A 16,952-nucleotide genomic window follows, 5' to 3' on the forward strand; every position below is an offset into this window, starting at 1 on the left:
AAATTATACAATTATATATGAAGAAATTAGATAACCTAGAAGAAATGGAAAAAATCCCAGAAAAATATAACCCAACAAGACTGAATCACGAAGAAAGAAGATCTGAACAAACTACTAGTAAAGACACTGAATCAGTAACCAAAAACTTACCAGCACAGCAAACTCCAGGGCCAGACAGCATTACTAGTGAATTCTACCAAACATCTGAAGAAGTAATGTCAATCCTTCTCAACAATCCCAAACTCATTTTTCAAGGCCAATGTTATTCGGATATCAAAGACAAGAGTATCACAAGAAAAGAAAATTACAGGCAAATATCCCTAATAAATATAGATACAAAAATCTTCAACAAAATATTAAACTCAACAGTACATTAAAAGGACCATAAAAAAATAAAAAAAAATAAAAGGACCATACATCATGATCAAAGTGGGACTTATTTCTGAGATGCACTGATAGTTCAACAAATGCAAATCAATAAATGTGATACATTGCATTAACAAAACGAAGGATAAGAATCATATCTTGATAGATGCAAAAAAAGCATTTGACAAAATTCAACATTCTTTTATGATAAAAACTCTCAGTAAATTGGACATAGAGAATCTATACTTCAATATAATAAAGACTATATATGACAAACCCACAGTTAACATCACACTCACTAGACAAAAGCTGAGTACTTTTCCTCTAAGATCAGTAACAAGACAAAGATGCCTATTCTTACCCACTTTATTCAACATAGTGCTCGAAGTCCTAGTCGAAGCAATTAGGTAAGAAAAAGAAATAAAAGACACTCAAATTGGAAAGGAGGAAGTAAAACTGTCTGTTTGCAGATGGCATGACATTACATGTAGAAAATCCTAAAGATGCCATAAAAACAAAAACCTCTTAGAACTCAGTAAAAATAAATTCAGTAAATATGCAGAACACAAAATCAATATACAAAAATCAATTGTTTCTACACATTAGCAAGAATTATCAGAAAAGGAAATTAAGAAAACAATGAAAAGTAATGGCAGAGTAATTAATTAAAGGAGAAACAATTATGCCAATCATCTACTTCAGAGAAGCAGCACTCCACTTCCCCTATATAAAGTACTGTGTATATTTTTCCAAAGCAGGAGAACTTCTTCAAAATTCATAATGAGTGTTGCAGCTGAGGAAATTTCTAAATTTCAAGGTTGAAGAAAAAGTCCTATACACTTTGAAACAAAAAGAAAATTTGCTTTCCAAGGAGAAAACTAGTTCAGTACTGGAACCTCATCTACAATACGGAGTGACAGAAGAAAATAAAATTATTTTGGTTATGTTTAAGAGAAAATTTTTAACTTAGAATTCTACACACATAAACTATCAGTCCAACATGACAGCAATATAAAAGTATATAAAACTCTTGAAACAACTGAAGTTGTTAAACAAGCAAAAAGTGGTACAAACACAAGAAGAAATGAGAAAGCTGAAAGACAAAGCAAGAAAATTTAATATATTTCTCTCAAGATCTAATTGCTCAAACAGACCAAACCCAAAACAAAACGGTATTAAGAGTTTTAACAATACAAATAACAACCTTGATTAAACAGATATATGTAGAACTATGTGGCCATAATAAAATAGAATGCACAAAATATTTGCATGAATTTTAAAATAACTACAACTATGGACATCACAGCATTAAAAACACCTGAAATTGGATTTAGCCCCCCCACACACACACACACAAATATTAAACCTGTATTATCTGAACACAAAAGTAGAAATCAACAAAAAAGGCTAAATACTCCCATCATTCTCCATCCCTCAATAATATATATTCACTTGGAAATTTTAAACTTCACCTTAAATAGCTCTTGAGTAAAAGAGAAAAACTATAGAGTCACAAATAACTTAGGAAATAATGAAAAGACCACCTAACGAAAATTATGGAATGCAGCCAAAGTAGTACTCCAAAAAACATATACAACTCTAGTGAAATTTATTAGAATATAAGAAAGATTAAAAATAATTAAGAATTGAACTGAAGGAGATAGAAAAATAGTGTGTATCACAGCAATGAATTACACATATATATGCATGTGTACCTACATAAATATATAAATGTAAATAATATATATTATAAATATCTTTAAATATTTAAAGTATTACTTTTCCATTCTGTTTTCTCTGCTGTTGGTTATCATAACTGACATAAGATATTCATAAATTCTGCACTGATATTTAGAATCAAATACAATTGAAAAATGGACTACAAATAGTACTTGAACTCTGAAAGATTTAAAGACACATTAAGAATGTGCTTTAAAGGAGAGATCACTACCAACACCAAAGAAATACAAACGATTTTAAAAACCTATTATGTGCAGCTATACGCCAATAAATTAGGCAATCTAGAAGAAATGGACCCATTTCTGGAAGACCATAAACTACCGAAACTGGAACTGGAAGAAATAGAAAACCTGAACAGGCCAATAACCAGGGAGGAAATTGAACCAGTCATCAAAAACCTCCCAAGACACAAAAGTCCAGGGCCAGATGGCTTCCCTGGGGAATTCTATCAAACGTTTAAAGAAGAAACCATACCTATTCTACTAAAGCTGTTTGGAAAGATAGAAAGAGATGGAGTACTTCCAAATTCGTTCTATGAGGCCAGCATCACCCTAATTCCAAAACCAGACAAAGACCCCACCAAAAAGGAGAATTATAGACCAATATCCCTGATGAACATGGATGCAAAAATTCTCAACAAGATACTAACTAGCCAATAGGATCCAGCAGTACATTAAGAAGATTATTCACCATAACCAAGTAGGATTTATTCCCGGGATACAAGGCTGGTTCAACGCTCGTAAAACAATCAATGTGATTCATCATATCAGCAAGAAAAAAAACAAGAACCATATGATCCTCTCAATAGATGCAGAGAAAGCATTTGACAAAATACAGGATCCATTCCTGATCAAAACTCTTCAGAGTGTAGGGATAGAAGGAACGTTCCTCAACATGTTAAAAACCATCTACGAAAAGCCCACAGCAAATATCATTCTCAATGGGGAAGCACTGGGAGCCCTTCCCCTAAGATCAGGAACAAGACAGGGATGTCCACTGTCACCACTGCTATTCAACATAGTACTAAAAGTCCTAGCCTCAGCAATCAGACAACAAAAAGACATAAAAGGCATTCAAATTGGCAAAGAAGTCAAACTCTCCCTCTTTGCCGATGACATGATACTCTACATAGAAAACCCAAAAGACTCCACCCCAAGATTGCTAGAACTCATACAGCAATTTGGCAGTGTGGCAGGATACAAAATTAATGCCCAGAAGTCAGTGGCATTTCTATACACTAACAATGAGACTTAAGAAAGAGAAATTAAGGAGTCGATCCCATTTACAATTGCACCCAAAAGCATAAGATACCTAGGAATAAACCTCACCAAAGAGGTAAAGGATCTTTACCCTAAAAACTACAGAACACTTCTTAAAGAAATTGAGGAAGACACAAAGAGATGGAAAAATATTCCATGCTCACGGATTGGCAGAATTAATATTGTGAAAATGTCAATGTTACCCAGGGCAATTTACACGTTTCATGCAATCCCTATCAAAATACCATGGACTTTCTTCAGAGAGTTAAAAGAAATTATTTTAAGATTTGTGTGGAATCAGAAAAGACCCCAAATAGCCAGGGGAATTTTAAAAAAGAAAACCAGAGCTGGGGGCATCACAATGCCAGATTTCAGGTTGTACTACAAAGCTGTGGTCATCAAGACAGTGTGGTGCTGGCACAAAAACAGACACATAGATCAATGGAACAGAATAGAGAATCCAGAAGTGGACCCTCAACTTTATGGTCAACTAATATTTGACAAAGGAGGAAAGACTATCCACTGGAAGAAAGTCTCTTCAATAAATGGTGCTGGGAAAATTGGACTTCCACATGCAGAAGAATGAAACTAGACCACTCTCTTGCACCATACACAAAGATAAACTCAAAATGGATGAAAGATCTAAATGTGAGACAAGATTCCATCAAAATCCTAGAGGAGAACATAGGCAACACCGTTTTTGAACTCGGCCACAGTAACTTCTTCCAAGATACATCCATGAAGGCAAAAGAAACAAAAGCAAAAATGAACTATTGGGACTTCATCAAGATAAGAAGCTTTTGCACAGCAAAGGATACAGTCAACAAAACGAAAAGACAACCTACAGAATGGGAGAAGATATTTGCAAATGATGTATCAGATAAAGGGCTAGTTTCCAAGATCTGTAAAGAACTTATTAAACTCAACAGCAAAGAAACAAACAATCCAATCATGAAATGGGCAAAAGACATGAACAGAAATCTCACAGAGGAAGACACAGACATGGCCAACAAGCACATGAGAAAATTTTCCACATCACTTGCCATCAGGGAAATCCACATCAAAACCACCATGAGATACCACCTCACACCAGCGAGAATGGGGAAAATTAACCAGGCAGGAAACCACAAATGTTGGAGAGGATGTGGAGAAAGAGGAACCCTCTTGCACTGTTGGTGGGAATGTGAACTGGTGCAGCCACTCTGGAAACCTGTGTGGAGGTTCCTCAAAGAGTTAAAAATAGATCTGCCCTACGACCTAGCAATTGCACTGCTGGGGATTTACACCAAAGATACAGATGCAATGAAACGCCGGGACACCTGCACCCCAATGTTTATAGCAGCAATGTCCACAATAGCCAAACTGTGGAACGAGCCTCGGTGTCCATCGAAAGAGGAATGGATAAAGAAGATGTGGTTTATGTATACAATGGAATATTACTCAGCCATTAGAAATGACAGATACCCACCATTTGCTTCGACGTGGATGGAACTGGAGGGTATTATGCTGAGTGAAATAAGTCAATCGGAGAAGGACAAAAATTATATGGTCTCATTCATTTGGGGAATATAAATAATAGTGAAAGGGAATAAAGGGGAAAGGAGGTAAAATAAGTGGGAAATATCAGAAAGGGAGACAGAACATGGAAGACTCCTAACTCTGGGAAATATCAGAAAGGGAGACAGAACATGGAAGACTCCTAACTCTGGGAAACTCGAACTAGGGGTGGTGGAAGGGGAGGAGGGCAGGGGGTGGGGGTGACTGGGTGGCAGGCAGAGGGGGGCACTTGACGGGATGAGCAGTGGGTGTTATTCTGTATGTTGGCAAATTGAACACCAATAAAAAATAAATTTATTATTAAAAAAAAAAAAAAAGAATGTGTTTTAGACAGAAAGGGAGAGGCACCTGGGTGGCACAGCCGGTGAAGCATCTGCCTTTGGATAGGGTAATGATCCTAGAGTCCCGGGATGGAGCCCCACTTTGGACTCCCTGCTCAGTGAGGAGTCTGCTTTTTCCTCTGCCCCTTACCCCACTTGTGCTCTCTCTTGCTGTTCTCTCAAATAAATAAATAAAATCTCAAAAAAAAAATCCTCATTTAAGTCTATTAGAAAATCATTTTAAAAATAAATAAATAAATAAATAAATAAATAAATGGGAAGGGAGGGAAAAATAAAAGAAGGCAAAATCAGAGAGGGAGACAAACCATAAGAGACTCTTAACTCTAGGCAACAAACTGAGGGTTGGTTGGGGAAGGGGCGGGTAACTAGGTGATGGACATTAAGGAAGGCCCATGATGTAATGAGCACTGCGTGTTATATAAGACTGACAAATTTCTGAACTCTACCACTGAAACTAATATACACGATATGTTAATTAACTGAACTTAAATAAAAAAATAAAATGGCTCAAGTGAAAAAAAAAGAATATGCTTTAAAAAGAAGAAAAAATTATAATACTTCTTTAGTATCAAATTAAATTTGACAAAGGACATATTTATAATACTAAAAATAAAAATTTTAAAGTAATAATAATATCATAAGCCAATATATCTCAAAATTTTGCAATAACTGCTCCAATAATAGAAATTAGTAAACTGGCCTCAGCAATCTTATGTATAAGACTATTACAGATGAAAGTGTTTTAAAACTTGACTTGTAGAAAATAATTTCATTACCATAACAAGATACAGATTTCATAAAATCACTTCATCTTTATTTCTATCCAGTTTCCTGGTATTCAGAATATAAAAGACAGAAAAGTATACTTTTTCTTATTATTATTCTTATTTCTTACTATTTCATTATTTTATTAGAAATCTATTTTTATGAGTAATATAGATTTATAATACTAAAATATTAGTATTAGTAATATATATTTATAATATTTATAAATATAATATGTATTTATAAACATGTATTTACAAAGGAGAAAACTGAAATGTAAACATGAATAGCATTCAGTCACAAGGGAAGAGACAAAGACACACCTAGACCAAAGTTTCTCTGATTTCAACTTCAACGGTCCTCTTGTAGGAAGAATTTGTTTCAAATTTTCAGGATGTAATTAGTCTGCTAAACAACTTTATCAGTGATGTACCTTTATTAGCAACATCTGTAATGGTCTCTCATTGTCACATAAATAAAAAACAATACAATGGACTTTGATTAACTTCACATACACATTTATGGAAATTTAACAAGTTAATAAAAATAAGTCAAAAAAATCCAGTCAAGAAAAAGACTAAAACACTCCAAAAAAATTTAAGCCAAAATTGTATTTTGTCATTTTGAGAGTCAATCATACTCAATTTGAGGATGAAAATGATCATCTTTCAAGAATGTGGTCTATAAAACAAATATTTTAATAATGTTTCTAAGTTCTATGCTTTAAATTCATACTATGATGTGTGCTATTTACAAGTTTCCATATACTTTACCAATGCCAGCTTTACGAACCTTATGTTTCTAAACATCTTACCTTTTTTGCTGTAGAAGAAGGAGGCTCCTTTTTCATACTTCTTAGTAAAAACTCTGGCATATTGTTTTCAATATCTTCACGAGTTCCCTTTTTATGCAAAACTGCGGCCAAAAATGAAATAACCTGAGAGAAAAGAAACAACTTTTTAATTATTGTGTAAATGCTTCAAGACAAAATTTATGGCTTACATGATTACCCAATTAGTGAAAATTTGAGTATGTACAAATAGATTTGTTACAGGGAAAAACAACATGAAATAGTAGTATTGGTTTTCTTTATATATACTAAGAAACAAATGTACAGTACACGTTACCCTTAAATACAGTAAAAAAGAATTCTCACATGGCTATCTCTTCCACAATAAGTTCTATCTACTCAATGAATTCATTCTTGATCTCGTCAGGTAGGACATTACTTTCTTATTTGTTTCTTTCCATGGAAACTATCTCTGCATATACTCTACTAGAATAAACTATAGACATTCTTTTTTCCCTGTAGAAAATAAACCCCTTAAGGGAGTAATATTTGGCTCATAAAGTTGTACACTTCTGTTGATCTAATAATTATAAATGGAATGACGGAATGTTACTTTACGATAGACTAAGACAATTCATCAATATACAAACCACTTGGAATAACAGCTATTCTCCAAATACTAAGTAAGATAGACAAAGAGACATAATAAAGGAAATGAAGAGCAAGAAATATTTAATCAATTAGATTTGGGTTCAAATTTCAGCCTAGTTGCTTTGGCAGCTATGTAAACTTGGGCAGGTTAATCTCTGAATAACCATAAAAATACATGAAAATAGCAAAAATAAATATTTGCAGAGCTGTTTTAAAGATTGAGGGAAAGTATTTGGGGTATACTTATGAGGGGAAAGAATCAGGACTTTAGAAAAGTTATATAAATATCAAAACCTAAAGAAAAAAAATGAGAAAATTAGAAAAACTCAAAAACATAGTGTTTTTAACATGAGTATGGTTACCTACCATCTGAATACCAAATGACAAAAGAAAAAGAGTGGTGTAAGTATTTGAAGAGATAAAAGCTGAAAACTTCTAAAAACACTTAAAAAAAATCAAGCCATATATTTCAGATCCACTAAGAACATCAATCAGATAAATAAATAAATAAATAAATAAATAAATAAATAAATAAATATTCAATCCACAAGTAGGTGTTTCATAGAAAAACTGCTCAAAACTTGAGACTAAAAAAAAAAAAAAAAGACATCTTAAAAGTAGCAAAAGGAAAACATGTAAATTACCTTCCAAGAAAGCAACAACTGGACTAGCTGATCTTGCAGCAAAAACAATGAAAGACACTATATAGTTTAAATGATAGTTTCAAAATGCTAAAGAAAATAAAAGCAACCTAGTTTTATACCCAATACAGATATTACTTAAGAATAAAGATGAAGATATTTTCAGACAAAAACTGAACAAATTCATCAAAAAGCCAAAGGAAACAATGAAAGGATGTGTTCAGGCACAGGGAAAATTATATGTAGATGGTCAGTGATGCAGGAAAAACTTAAAAGCAACAAAAATGGTGAATACATAGAAAATATAAATATATATTAATATTATTGAACAAAACTAAAATGTCTTCTTGAAATTAAATAAAAGCACTAAGAGATATGAGAGCAAATGTATATGAGCCAGAAAGGGCCCAGCTCAGTTACAATATTCTGATGTCCTTCCACTGTTCAAAAGGAAATAAAAGTACTAATTTATGTTAGATTTTTTGATAAGTCAAAAATGTGTGGGGGCACCTAGGTGGTTCAGTTGCTTAAGTGTCTGCCTTTGGCTCACACCATGATCCCAGGATCCTGGGATTGAGCCCCACATCAGGCTCCCTGCTCAGTGGGGTCTCTCTCTCTCCCTCCCTCCCTCTCTCTCTCTCTGCCCCTCCCCTGCCTGCAGTTCCCCCTGCTTGTGCTCTCTCTCTGTCAAATAAGTAAATAAAATATTTTTAAAAATTGTTATAATCTCTAGGGTAACCACTAGAAGGAAAATATATCAATGTGTAAGTACTTTCCTATTAAGAGAGAGATAAAAGAAAAATATAAAATGATCTATCCAAAAGTAGGCAAAAAGAACATGAAAATAAACAAAGATAACATACAACAAATAAAAAGCAATAATAAAATCGGTTTAAATCCAAATATATTAGAAAGCACATTACATAGAAGGGACTAAATATTACAATTAAAAGACAAAGATCGTCAGGTCCATAAAATATGTCATTTACACACAAAAAAATTTAAAACAAGATATAGAAAAAAGTGTAAGTAAAAAAAAATGAAAAAGACCATGTGAACAAAAATGAAAAGAAACTTGATATATAGCTATATTAATAGACTCTGAGGCAAAAAAAAATTATGGAATTAATTAAAAAGACACACTTCAAGCTTGATATTAAAAACTTAATTCATGTGGAAGTTACAAGAAGTATAAATTGTTAAGCAAAGAAAGAAAAGTTTACTGAAACAAAAGTGGACAAATTCATATCACAATGGTAAGATTTTGAAATAACTCAGTAAGAACAATCAAAATAATCAGTAAAGATACAGAACATTTGAATAACATGATTAGCAAATGTGACCTAATGAACATTTAATCAAAAACTGCATACTACTGCAAAACACAGTTTCATTTAAAGTACACATGAAAGGCACTTGGGTGGCTCAGTCCATTAAGCATCTGCCTTCAGCTCCGGTCATGATCTCAGGATCCCTGGATTGAGCCCTGCACTGTGCTCCTTGTTTAGCAAGAAGTCTACTTCTCCCTCTCCCTCTGCCCCCATTCTGTGCATACTCTTTCTCACATGTGTGCTCTTTCTCAAAAAATAAAATCTTTAAAAAAAAAATTATAATAAAGCACAGATGAAATATTTACACTAAGGCATCATACAAAGTCATAGAGCAAATCTCAATACATTTCAATAAAAATCATATAGAATATGTTCTTCAATGTGAGAAGCTAGAAATAACAAAAGTAAAAGAAGAAAATCCACAAATATTTATAAAGTAAGAAAAATCCTTCAAAGAAGAAATATACTTTAAAGTATATTAGAATAAGGGGTACTTCAATTGGTTAAGTATCTGCCGTCAGCTCAGATCATGATCTCAGGGTCCTGGGATCGAGCCCTGTGTTGGGCTTGCAATTAGTGTGGAGTCTGCTTGGGACTCTCTCCCTCTCTGCCTCTACTACCACGCTCTCTCTCTCTCTCAAATAAAATCTTTAAATATATATATAAAATAAAAATTAAAGTATATTAGAATACATTTGTATTTCACAATTGAGATTAGGATATATTTTGAGTTAAACAATAATAATATTGCATATTAAACTTGTGGACTACACCTAAAATCATGTTTTGGGGACTTAAATGCCTATATTAGGAAAGAAAAGCTGCTAATAAAGAAAATTACTTCAAAAATTAATAAAAATACAGAAGTCATACATAAAAAACCAGAATTATATACAAAATGCTAAGTGAAAAAGCATATAATAAAAAGGAACAAAGACAAATGATCATTCTATGAAAGGATTTTAAAAAGTGATAAGCCTCTGGAAAATTAATAAAAAACTGAGAAGGCGCAAATACACACATGCACTCACACACAACACTCACACACAAAGCACATAAAAATACCATGACACTAAAAATTTAGAAGAAATGAGGAACAGAACTTATCAATACTGACACAAGAAAAAACAAAATTTACATATTGATAAACCTATTAAAGAAATCTAAATACACATTTACAAAACTTACACAAAGAAAACTAAAGGTCAAATGGCTTCATCAATAGTCTACCAATGCTTAAGAAAGATACAATGCCAGTCTCAGAGCAGCTGGGTGGTTCAGTGAGTTAAGCATCTAACTCTTGATCTTACTTCAGGTCTAGATCTCAAGCCCCATACTCCACACCCAGTGTGGAGCCTACTTAAAAAAAAAATGGAGGGAAAGGAAGGAAAGGAAGGAAGGAGAGAAGATATAATGCATGTCTTAAATTCTTCCAGATACTAAACTGGGAAAAATGGTCTCAACTCATCTTATGAGTTCAACATAATCTTGATAAGAAAATATGACAAGAATATTATATGCAAGAGACTGATACGCCAATTTTTCTTACTTATATAGAAGCAAAATCCTTAAAATATTAGCAAATATAACACAGAAAAAATAAAGAAATATATATCAAAACCAAGTTGGGCTGATTCTTGGAATATAAGTTTGTTTTAATCTTCAAAATATAGATATTGTATGGGTATTAGGTATGTTAGGTATGGCACTTAACTTTTCTAACATTAGTTTCCTTATAATAAGAATAGGACAACCCATTTCATTTCAAGATACATTTTACATGAAGTGCTATATTATTAACTTGAAGCACACTGTGAAAAGTTGGGAATGTATATTTTTATCACTAGAGTAACCACCAAAAAAAAAAAAATGTAAATTTTAAAAAGCCAATAGAACTGAAATATTTTTTTGAAAATATCCTAGCAACCAAAAAGAAAGAAGGAATGGAAGAAGAGTAAGACAGAAAACAGCCTGTTCAAACAAAAAGTAAAATAATATGTACAAATCAAAATATAACAGAAATTACATTAAGTGTAAATGGACTAAATGCTCCAATTAAATATCAAAGACTACCAAAATCATAAAGAGTTGTCTACTTTATTTTTTTATTTTAATTCCAGTATAGCTTGCATACAGTGTTATATTATTTTCAGGTGCATAATATAATGATTCAACAATTCTATATATTGTTCAGTGCTCATCAAGATGAGTGTATTCTTGATCTCCTTCACCTATTTCACCCATCTGCCCACTCATCTTCCACCTGATAAACCACCTCTTTTTAGTGAAGAGTCTGTTTCTTGGTTTGTCTCTTTTTTTCCCCTTTGTTTTATTCCATATATGAATAGATTCCACATATGAATGAAATCATATGGTATTTGTCTTTCTCTGACTGACTCTGCCTGCTACATTGTTGGAAATGGCAGGACTACATTCTTCTTTATGGCTGAATAATATTCCATGATGTTTTTGCATGTGTGTATATAGATACAGATACCACATCTTCTTCATCCATTCATTTATTGATGGACACTTGGGCTACTTCCATAATGTGGCTATTGTAAAGGACGCTGCAATAAAACATAGGGGTGGGGAATCCCTGGGTGGCTCAGCGGTTTGGCGCCTGCCTTTGGCCCAGGGTGTGATCCTGGAGTCCCAGGATTGAGTCCTGCATCAGGCTCCCAGCATGGAGCCTGTTTCTCCCTCTGCCTGTGTCTCTGCCTCTCTCTCTCTGTCTGTCATAAATAAATAAATCTTAAAAAGAAAATTCCTATAAAACGTAAGGGTGTATATATCCTTTTGATTTAGTGTTTTTATATTTGGGTAAGTACCCAGTAGTGCAATTACTGGATCACAGGGGTAGTTCAATTTTTAATTTTTTTGAAGAACCTCTATACTGTTTTCCACAATGACTGTACCAGTTTACACTCCCATCAATAGTAAACAAGGGTGACTTTTTCTCCACATCTTTGCCAACACTTGTTTTTTCTTGGGTTTTTTATTTTAACCATACTGATGGGGTAAGGTGTAGTTTTGATTTGCATTGTCCTAATGATGAGTGATGCTGAGCATCTTTTCATGTGTCTATTGTACGTCTTTGGAAAAATGTCTGTTCATGTGTTCTGCCCATTTTAATCATATTATTTGTGGTTTTTTGGTGTTGAGTTTTTAAGTTTTTTATGTATTTTGGATATAAGTCCTTTATCAGATATGTCATTTGCAAATATCTTCTATTAAGTAGGTTGTCTTTTAGTTTTATTGACTGTTTCCTTTGCTGTACAGAAGCTTTTTATTTCGATATAGTCCCAATAGTTTATTTTTGCTTTTGTTTCTCTTGCCCCAGGTGACATATCAAGAAAAATGTTACAATCAATGTCAGAGAAATTACTGCCTGTGTTGTCTTCTAGACTTTTTATGGTTTTAGGTCTCACATTTAGGTCCTTAATTCATTGAGTTTATTTTTGTGTATGGTGTAAGACAGTGGTCTAGTTTTATTCCTTTGCACATAGCTGTCCAGATTTCCCACCACTCTTTGTTGAAGAGACTTTTTCCCATTGTATATTCTTGCCTCCTTTGTTAAAGAATAATTGATCATTTAATTGTGAGTTTGTTTCTGGGTTTTCTATCCTGTTCCATTGATCTATGTGTCTATTTTTGTACCAGCACCATATTGTTTTGATTACTACAGCTTTGTAGTATAATCTGAAGTCTGGGATTGTGATGCCTACTACTTTTTCTTTTTCAAGGTTGATTTGGCTATTTGGGGTCTTTTGTGGCTCCATATAAATTTTAGGATTGTTTGTTCTAGTGTTATGAAAGATGCTGTTGGTATTTTAATAGGGATTGCATTAAATCTATAGATTGCTTTGGGTAGTATGAATATTTTAACAATATTTGTTCTTCCAATCCATGAGCATTGTCTTTCCATTTGTTTATGTCATCTTCAATTTCTTCCATCAGTGTTTTACAATGTCTTTCATCTGCTTAGTGAAGTTTATTCCTAGGTATTTTATTATTTTTGGTGCAATTGGAAATTGGATCATTTTTTAAATTTCTCTTTCTGTTGCTTCATTATTAGTGTATAGAAATGTGACAGGTTTCTGTACATTGAGTTTGTATCCTGCAACCTTACTGAATTCCTTTATCAGTTCTAGTAGTTCTTTGGTATAATCTTTAGGGTTTCTCATATACAGTATCATGTCATCTGAAAATTGTGAAAATTTTACTTCCTCCTTACCAATTTGGGTAACTTTTAGTCCTTTTTCTTGTCTCACTGATGTGGCTAGGACTTTCAGTTCCAATGCAGAATAAAAGTAGCAAAAGTGGACATCCTTGTCTTGTTCTTGACCTTAGGGGGAAAGCTCTGTTTTCCACCATTGACTGTGATGTTAGCTGTGGGTTTTTCTCATATATTGCCTGTATTATACTGAGGTATGTTCCCTGTAGACCTACTTTGTTGAGGTAACCCTCAACATGAGTGGATGTTGTATTTTGTCATGAATGGATGTTGTATTTTGTCAAATGCTTTTACTGAACCTATAAATACAATCATATGGTTTTTTTTATCCTTTCTCTTATTGAGGTGATCTATCACCTTGATTGATTTATAAATTATTAAACCACCCTTACATCCCAGGAATAAATCCCACTTGATCATGGTGTGAATGATTCTTTTAATGTATAGTTGAATTTGGTTTGCCAATATCTTTTAGAATTTTTTTGTATCTACGTTCAGCAGAGATATTGGCCTGTAGTTCTCATTTCTGTGTCATTTATATCTCATTTTGGTATCAGGGTAATGCTGGCTTCATAGAATGGATTTGAAAGTTTTCCTTCCTCTTCTATTTTTTGGAATAATTTCAGAAGAATATGTATTAACTCTTCTTTAAATGTTTGGTTCAATTTACCTGGGAAGCTGTTCAGTCCTGGACTTTTGTTTTTTGGGAGTTTTTCAATTACTTATTCAATTTCATTGCTGATAATAGGTCTGTTCAAATTTCTATTCCTTCCTGCTTCAATTTTGGGGAGTTCTACATTTCCAGGAATTTATCCATTTCTTCTAGTTCATAATATTCTCTTACAATCTTTTTTATTCCTGTAGTGTCAGCTGTTACTTCTCTTTCATTTCTGATTTTGAGAACTCTCTTTTTTCTTTTTTTTTTTTTTTTGATGACTCTGGCTAAATGTTTATCAAATTTGTTGGTCTTTTCAAAGAACCAGCACCTGGTTTTATTGATCTTTTCTAATGTTTTTTTTTTTGTTTTCTTTCTGTTTTATTTCTGCTACACAAGACACATTTTAAATATTAAGACACAGATAGCTTGAAATAAAGGATTGCAAAGAAGACACCTTGCAAACAGCAAGCATAAAAATATAGAAGTGTCTACCTTAATATCAGAGAAAGTAGATTTCCAGTTGTATTACCAGAAATAGAGATTTCATAATACAGGGTCAATTCCTCACTGAAGATGTAGTGATTATAAATAAACATTTAGGGCTCTAATAACAGAATTAAAAAAACATGAAAGTGAAACTGACAAAATTAAAGGGAGAAATAGACAAACCCCCAAATTTTAACTTTCCTCTCTCAATATTTAATACCAAAAATATAGAAAATCTAAACATTATCAATTACCTTGATCTGCTAATTGATATTTCTAGAACACTACAACCAACTGCAGAATACACATTCTTTTCAAATGTACATAGTATGTTCAATAAAATGGGCCAGAAAAGAAAACCTCAATAAATTTTTCAAAATGCTGAAATCTTATAGAATGTATTTTCTAACTACTATGGAATTAGAAATCATTAATCATGAAATATCTAGGAAAAAATAATGGCAAATCAAGCACACTTGAAAATAACTCAAGAACCAAAGAAAAAAAAATCAAGAAAGAAAAATTAGAAAATAATTTGAATTATACGAAAATGAAAACATAATACATCAAAATTTATGGAATATGGATAAGGCAAAGTTCAGATATAAAAATAGGGCATAAGAAGATAGGTATGAAATTAATGACCAAAGATTCTATTTTAACAAGCTAGAAATCGAAGAGCAAAATAATAAATAAATAATATTCAAAATAAATAATATCTAAAATAAGTTGCAAGAAAATAATAGAAATAATTGCAGAAATAAATGAAATACCAAAAAAAGATAAAATTAACAAAGCTAAAAGTTGGTTCTTTGAAAAGGTTAACAAAATCAATAAACCTTGTCGGGCTATTAAGAATAAAACAGAGGGTCACCTAGGTGACTCAGTCAGTTAAGTGTTTGCCTTCCACTCAGTTCATGATCTCAGGATCCTGGGATCAAAGCCGAGCACAGGGCTCCCTGCTCTGAGGGGAGTCTGCATCTCTCTCTCCCTTTACCATTCCCCACTCATGTGTACATGTGCTCTCACTCTCGCTCTCTCAAATAAATAAAATCTTTTAAAAAACAGAATATAAAATATTCACATTAAAAATGCAGAGGTATCACGTAGATCCTACAAGCACTAAAAGACTAAAAACGGAATACCATGGAAATCTTTGTCAATTTGACAACTTGGATGAGATTGGTAAATTCCTGGAAAAATACAATTTACCAAACTGACACAGCAAGAAGTTGAGTATCTTAATAGCTTCATATCTATTAAAACAATTGAATTCATTATCAAAAACCTTCCCTGGGATCCTTGGGTGGCGCAGCGGTTTGGCGCCTGCCTTTGGCCCAGGGCGCGATCCTGGAGACCCGGGATCGAATCCCACATCGGGCTTCCGGTGCATGGAGCCTGCTTCTCCCTCTGCCTGTGTCTCTGCCTCTCTCTCTTTCTCTCTCTGTGACTATCATAAATAAATAAAAATTAAAAAAAAAAAAAAAACCTTCCCTCAAAGAAAACTCTAGGTCCAAAAGATGTCCCTAGTAAATTCCATCAAATATTTAAGTATAAAATAACAGAAACTTTACCCAATTCTTTTAGAAAAAAGAGAAGGAAGAAACACTTCTCAGTTTATTTTATTAGGTCTGCATAACTTCAATACCAAAATTGACAAACATAATACAATAAAACTATAGATCAATATCCATAATAAATACAAAGGGAAAAATTCTTAAAATATTAGCCAATTAAATCCAGCAAATGTAAAAACAATACTTCATGATGAAATTGGATTTATCTCAAAAATATAAAACTAGTTTAACACTAAAAAAAATCAATAGATTGAAAATGTATGTTATAATTACATATAACAAAGTGTGTAAGGCCCATTTGCAAAACTATAAAGCCCTAGAGAAATTAAAGACCTAAATTATTCAATCTATTACTCCATGTTAATTATCCCCAAACTGTTCTATAAATTCAATATAATTGAATTCCATAATCCTAATAAATCCTAAAAGATGTGTTCATGGAACTTGACAAACTGATTTACATCGAAACACAAAGGCATAAAAGACAGACAAGGTATTGGAAGAAAGTAATTAACACAAAATTGCTGATAACCGAACAAGACCATTCTCATAT

General features: G+C 32.8%; 1 protein-coding gene across 6 annotated transcripts in view; it reads right to left on the bottom strand.

Annotated features, from left to right (window-relative positions):
- Window positions 1-16,952, bottom strand: part of ERCC6L2 (ERCC excision repair 6 like 2) — a 124,779-nt gene that overhangs the window by 94,001 nt on the left and 13,826 nt on the right. For 5 of the 6 annotated variants that reach the window (XR_005353948.1, XR_005353949.1, XR_005353950.1 and 2 more), the window contains exon 3: window positions 6,843-6,965. Coding sequence is in view for 2 of the 6 variants with exons in the window: in XM_038526849.1 (XP_038382777.1) it covers window positions 6,843-6,965 (123 nt within the window). In the remaining 4 variants the exon portion in view is untranslated. Of the gene's footprint in view, window positions 1-6,842; window positions 6,966-16,952 lie in introns of those variants that run through there. The other variant, XM_038526850.1, reaches the window with a different exon arrangement.

The sequence above is a fragment of the Canis lupus genome, chromosome 1, assembly GCF_011100685.1.
Source record: "Canis lupus familiaris isolate Mischka breed German Shepherd chromosome 1, alternate assembly UU_Cfam_GSD_1.0, whole genome shotgun sequence".
In the NCBI taxonomy this organism is placed as follows: Eukaryota; Metazoa; Chordata; class Mammalia; order Carnivora; family Canidae; genus Canis; species Canis lupus.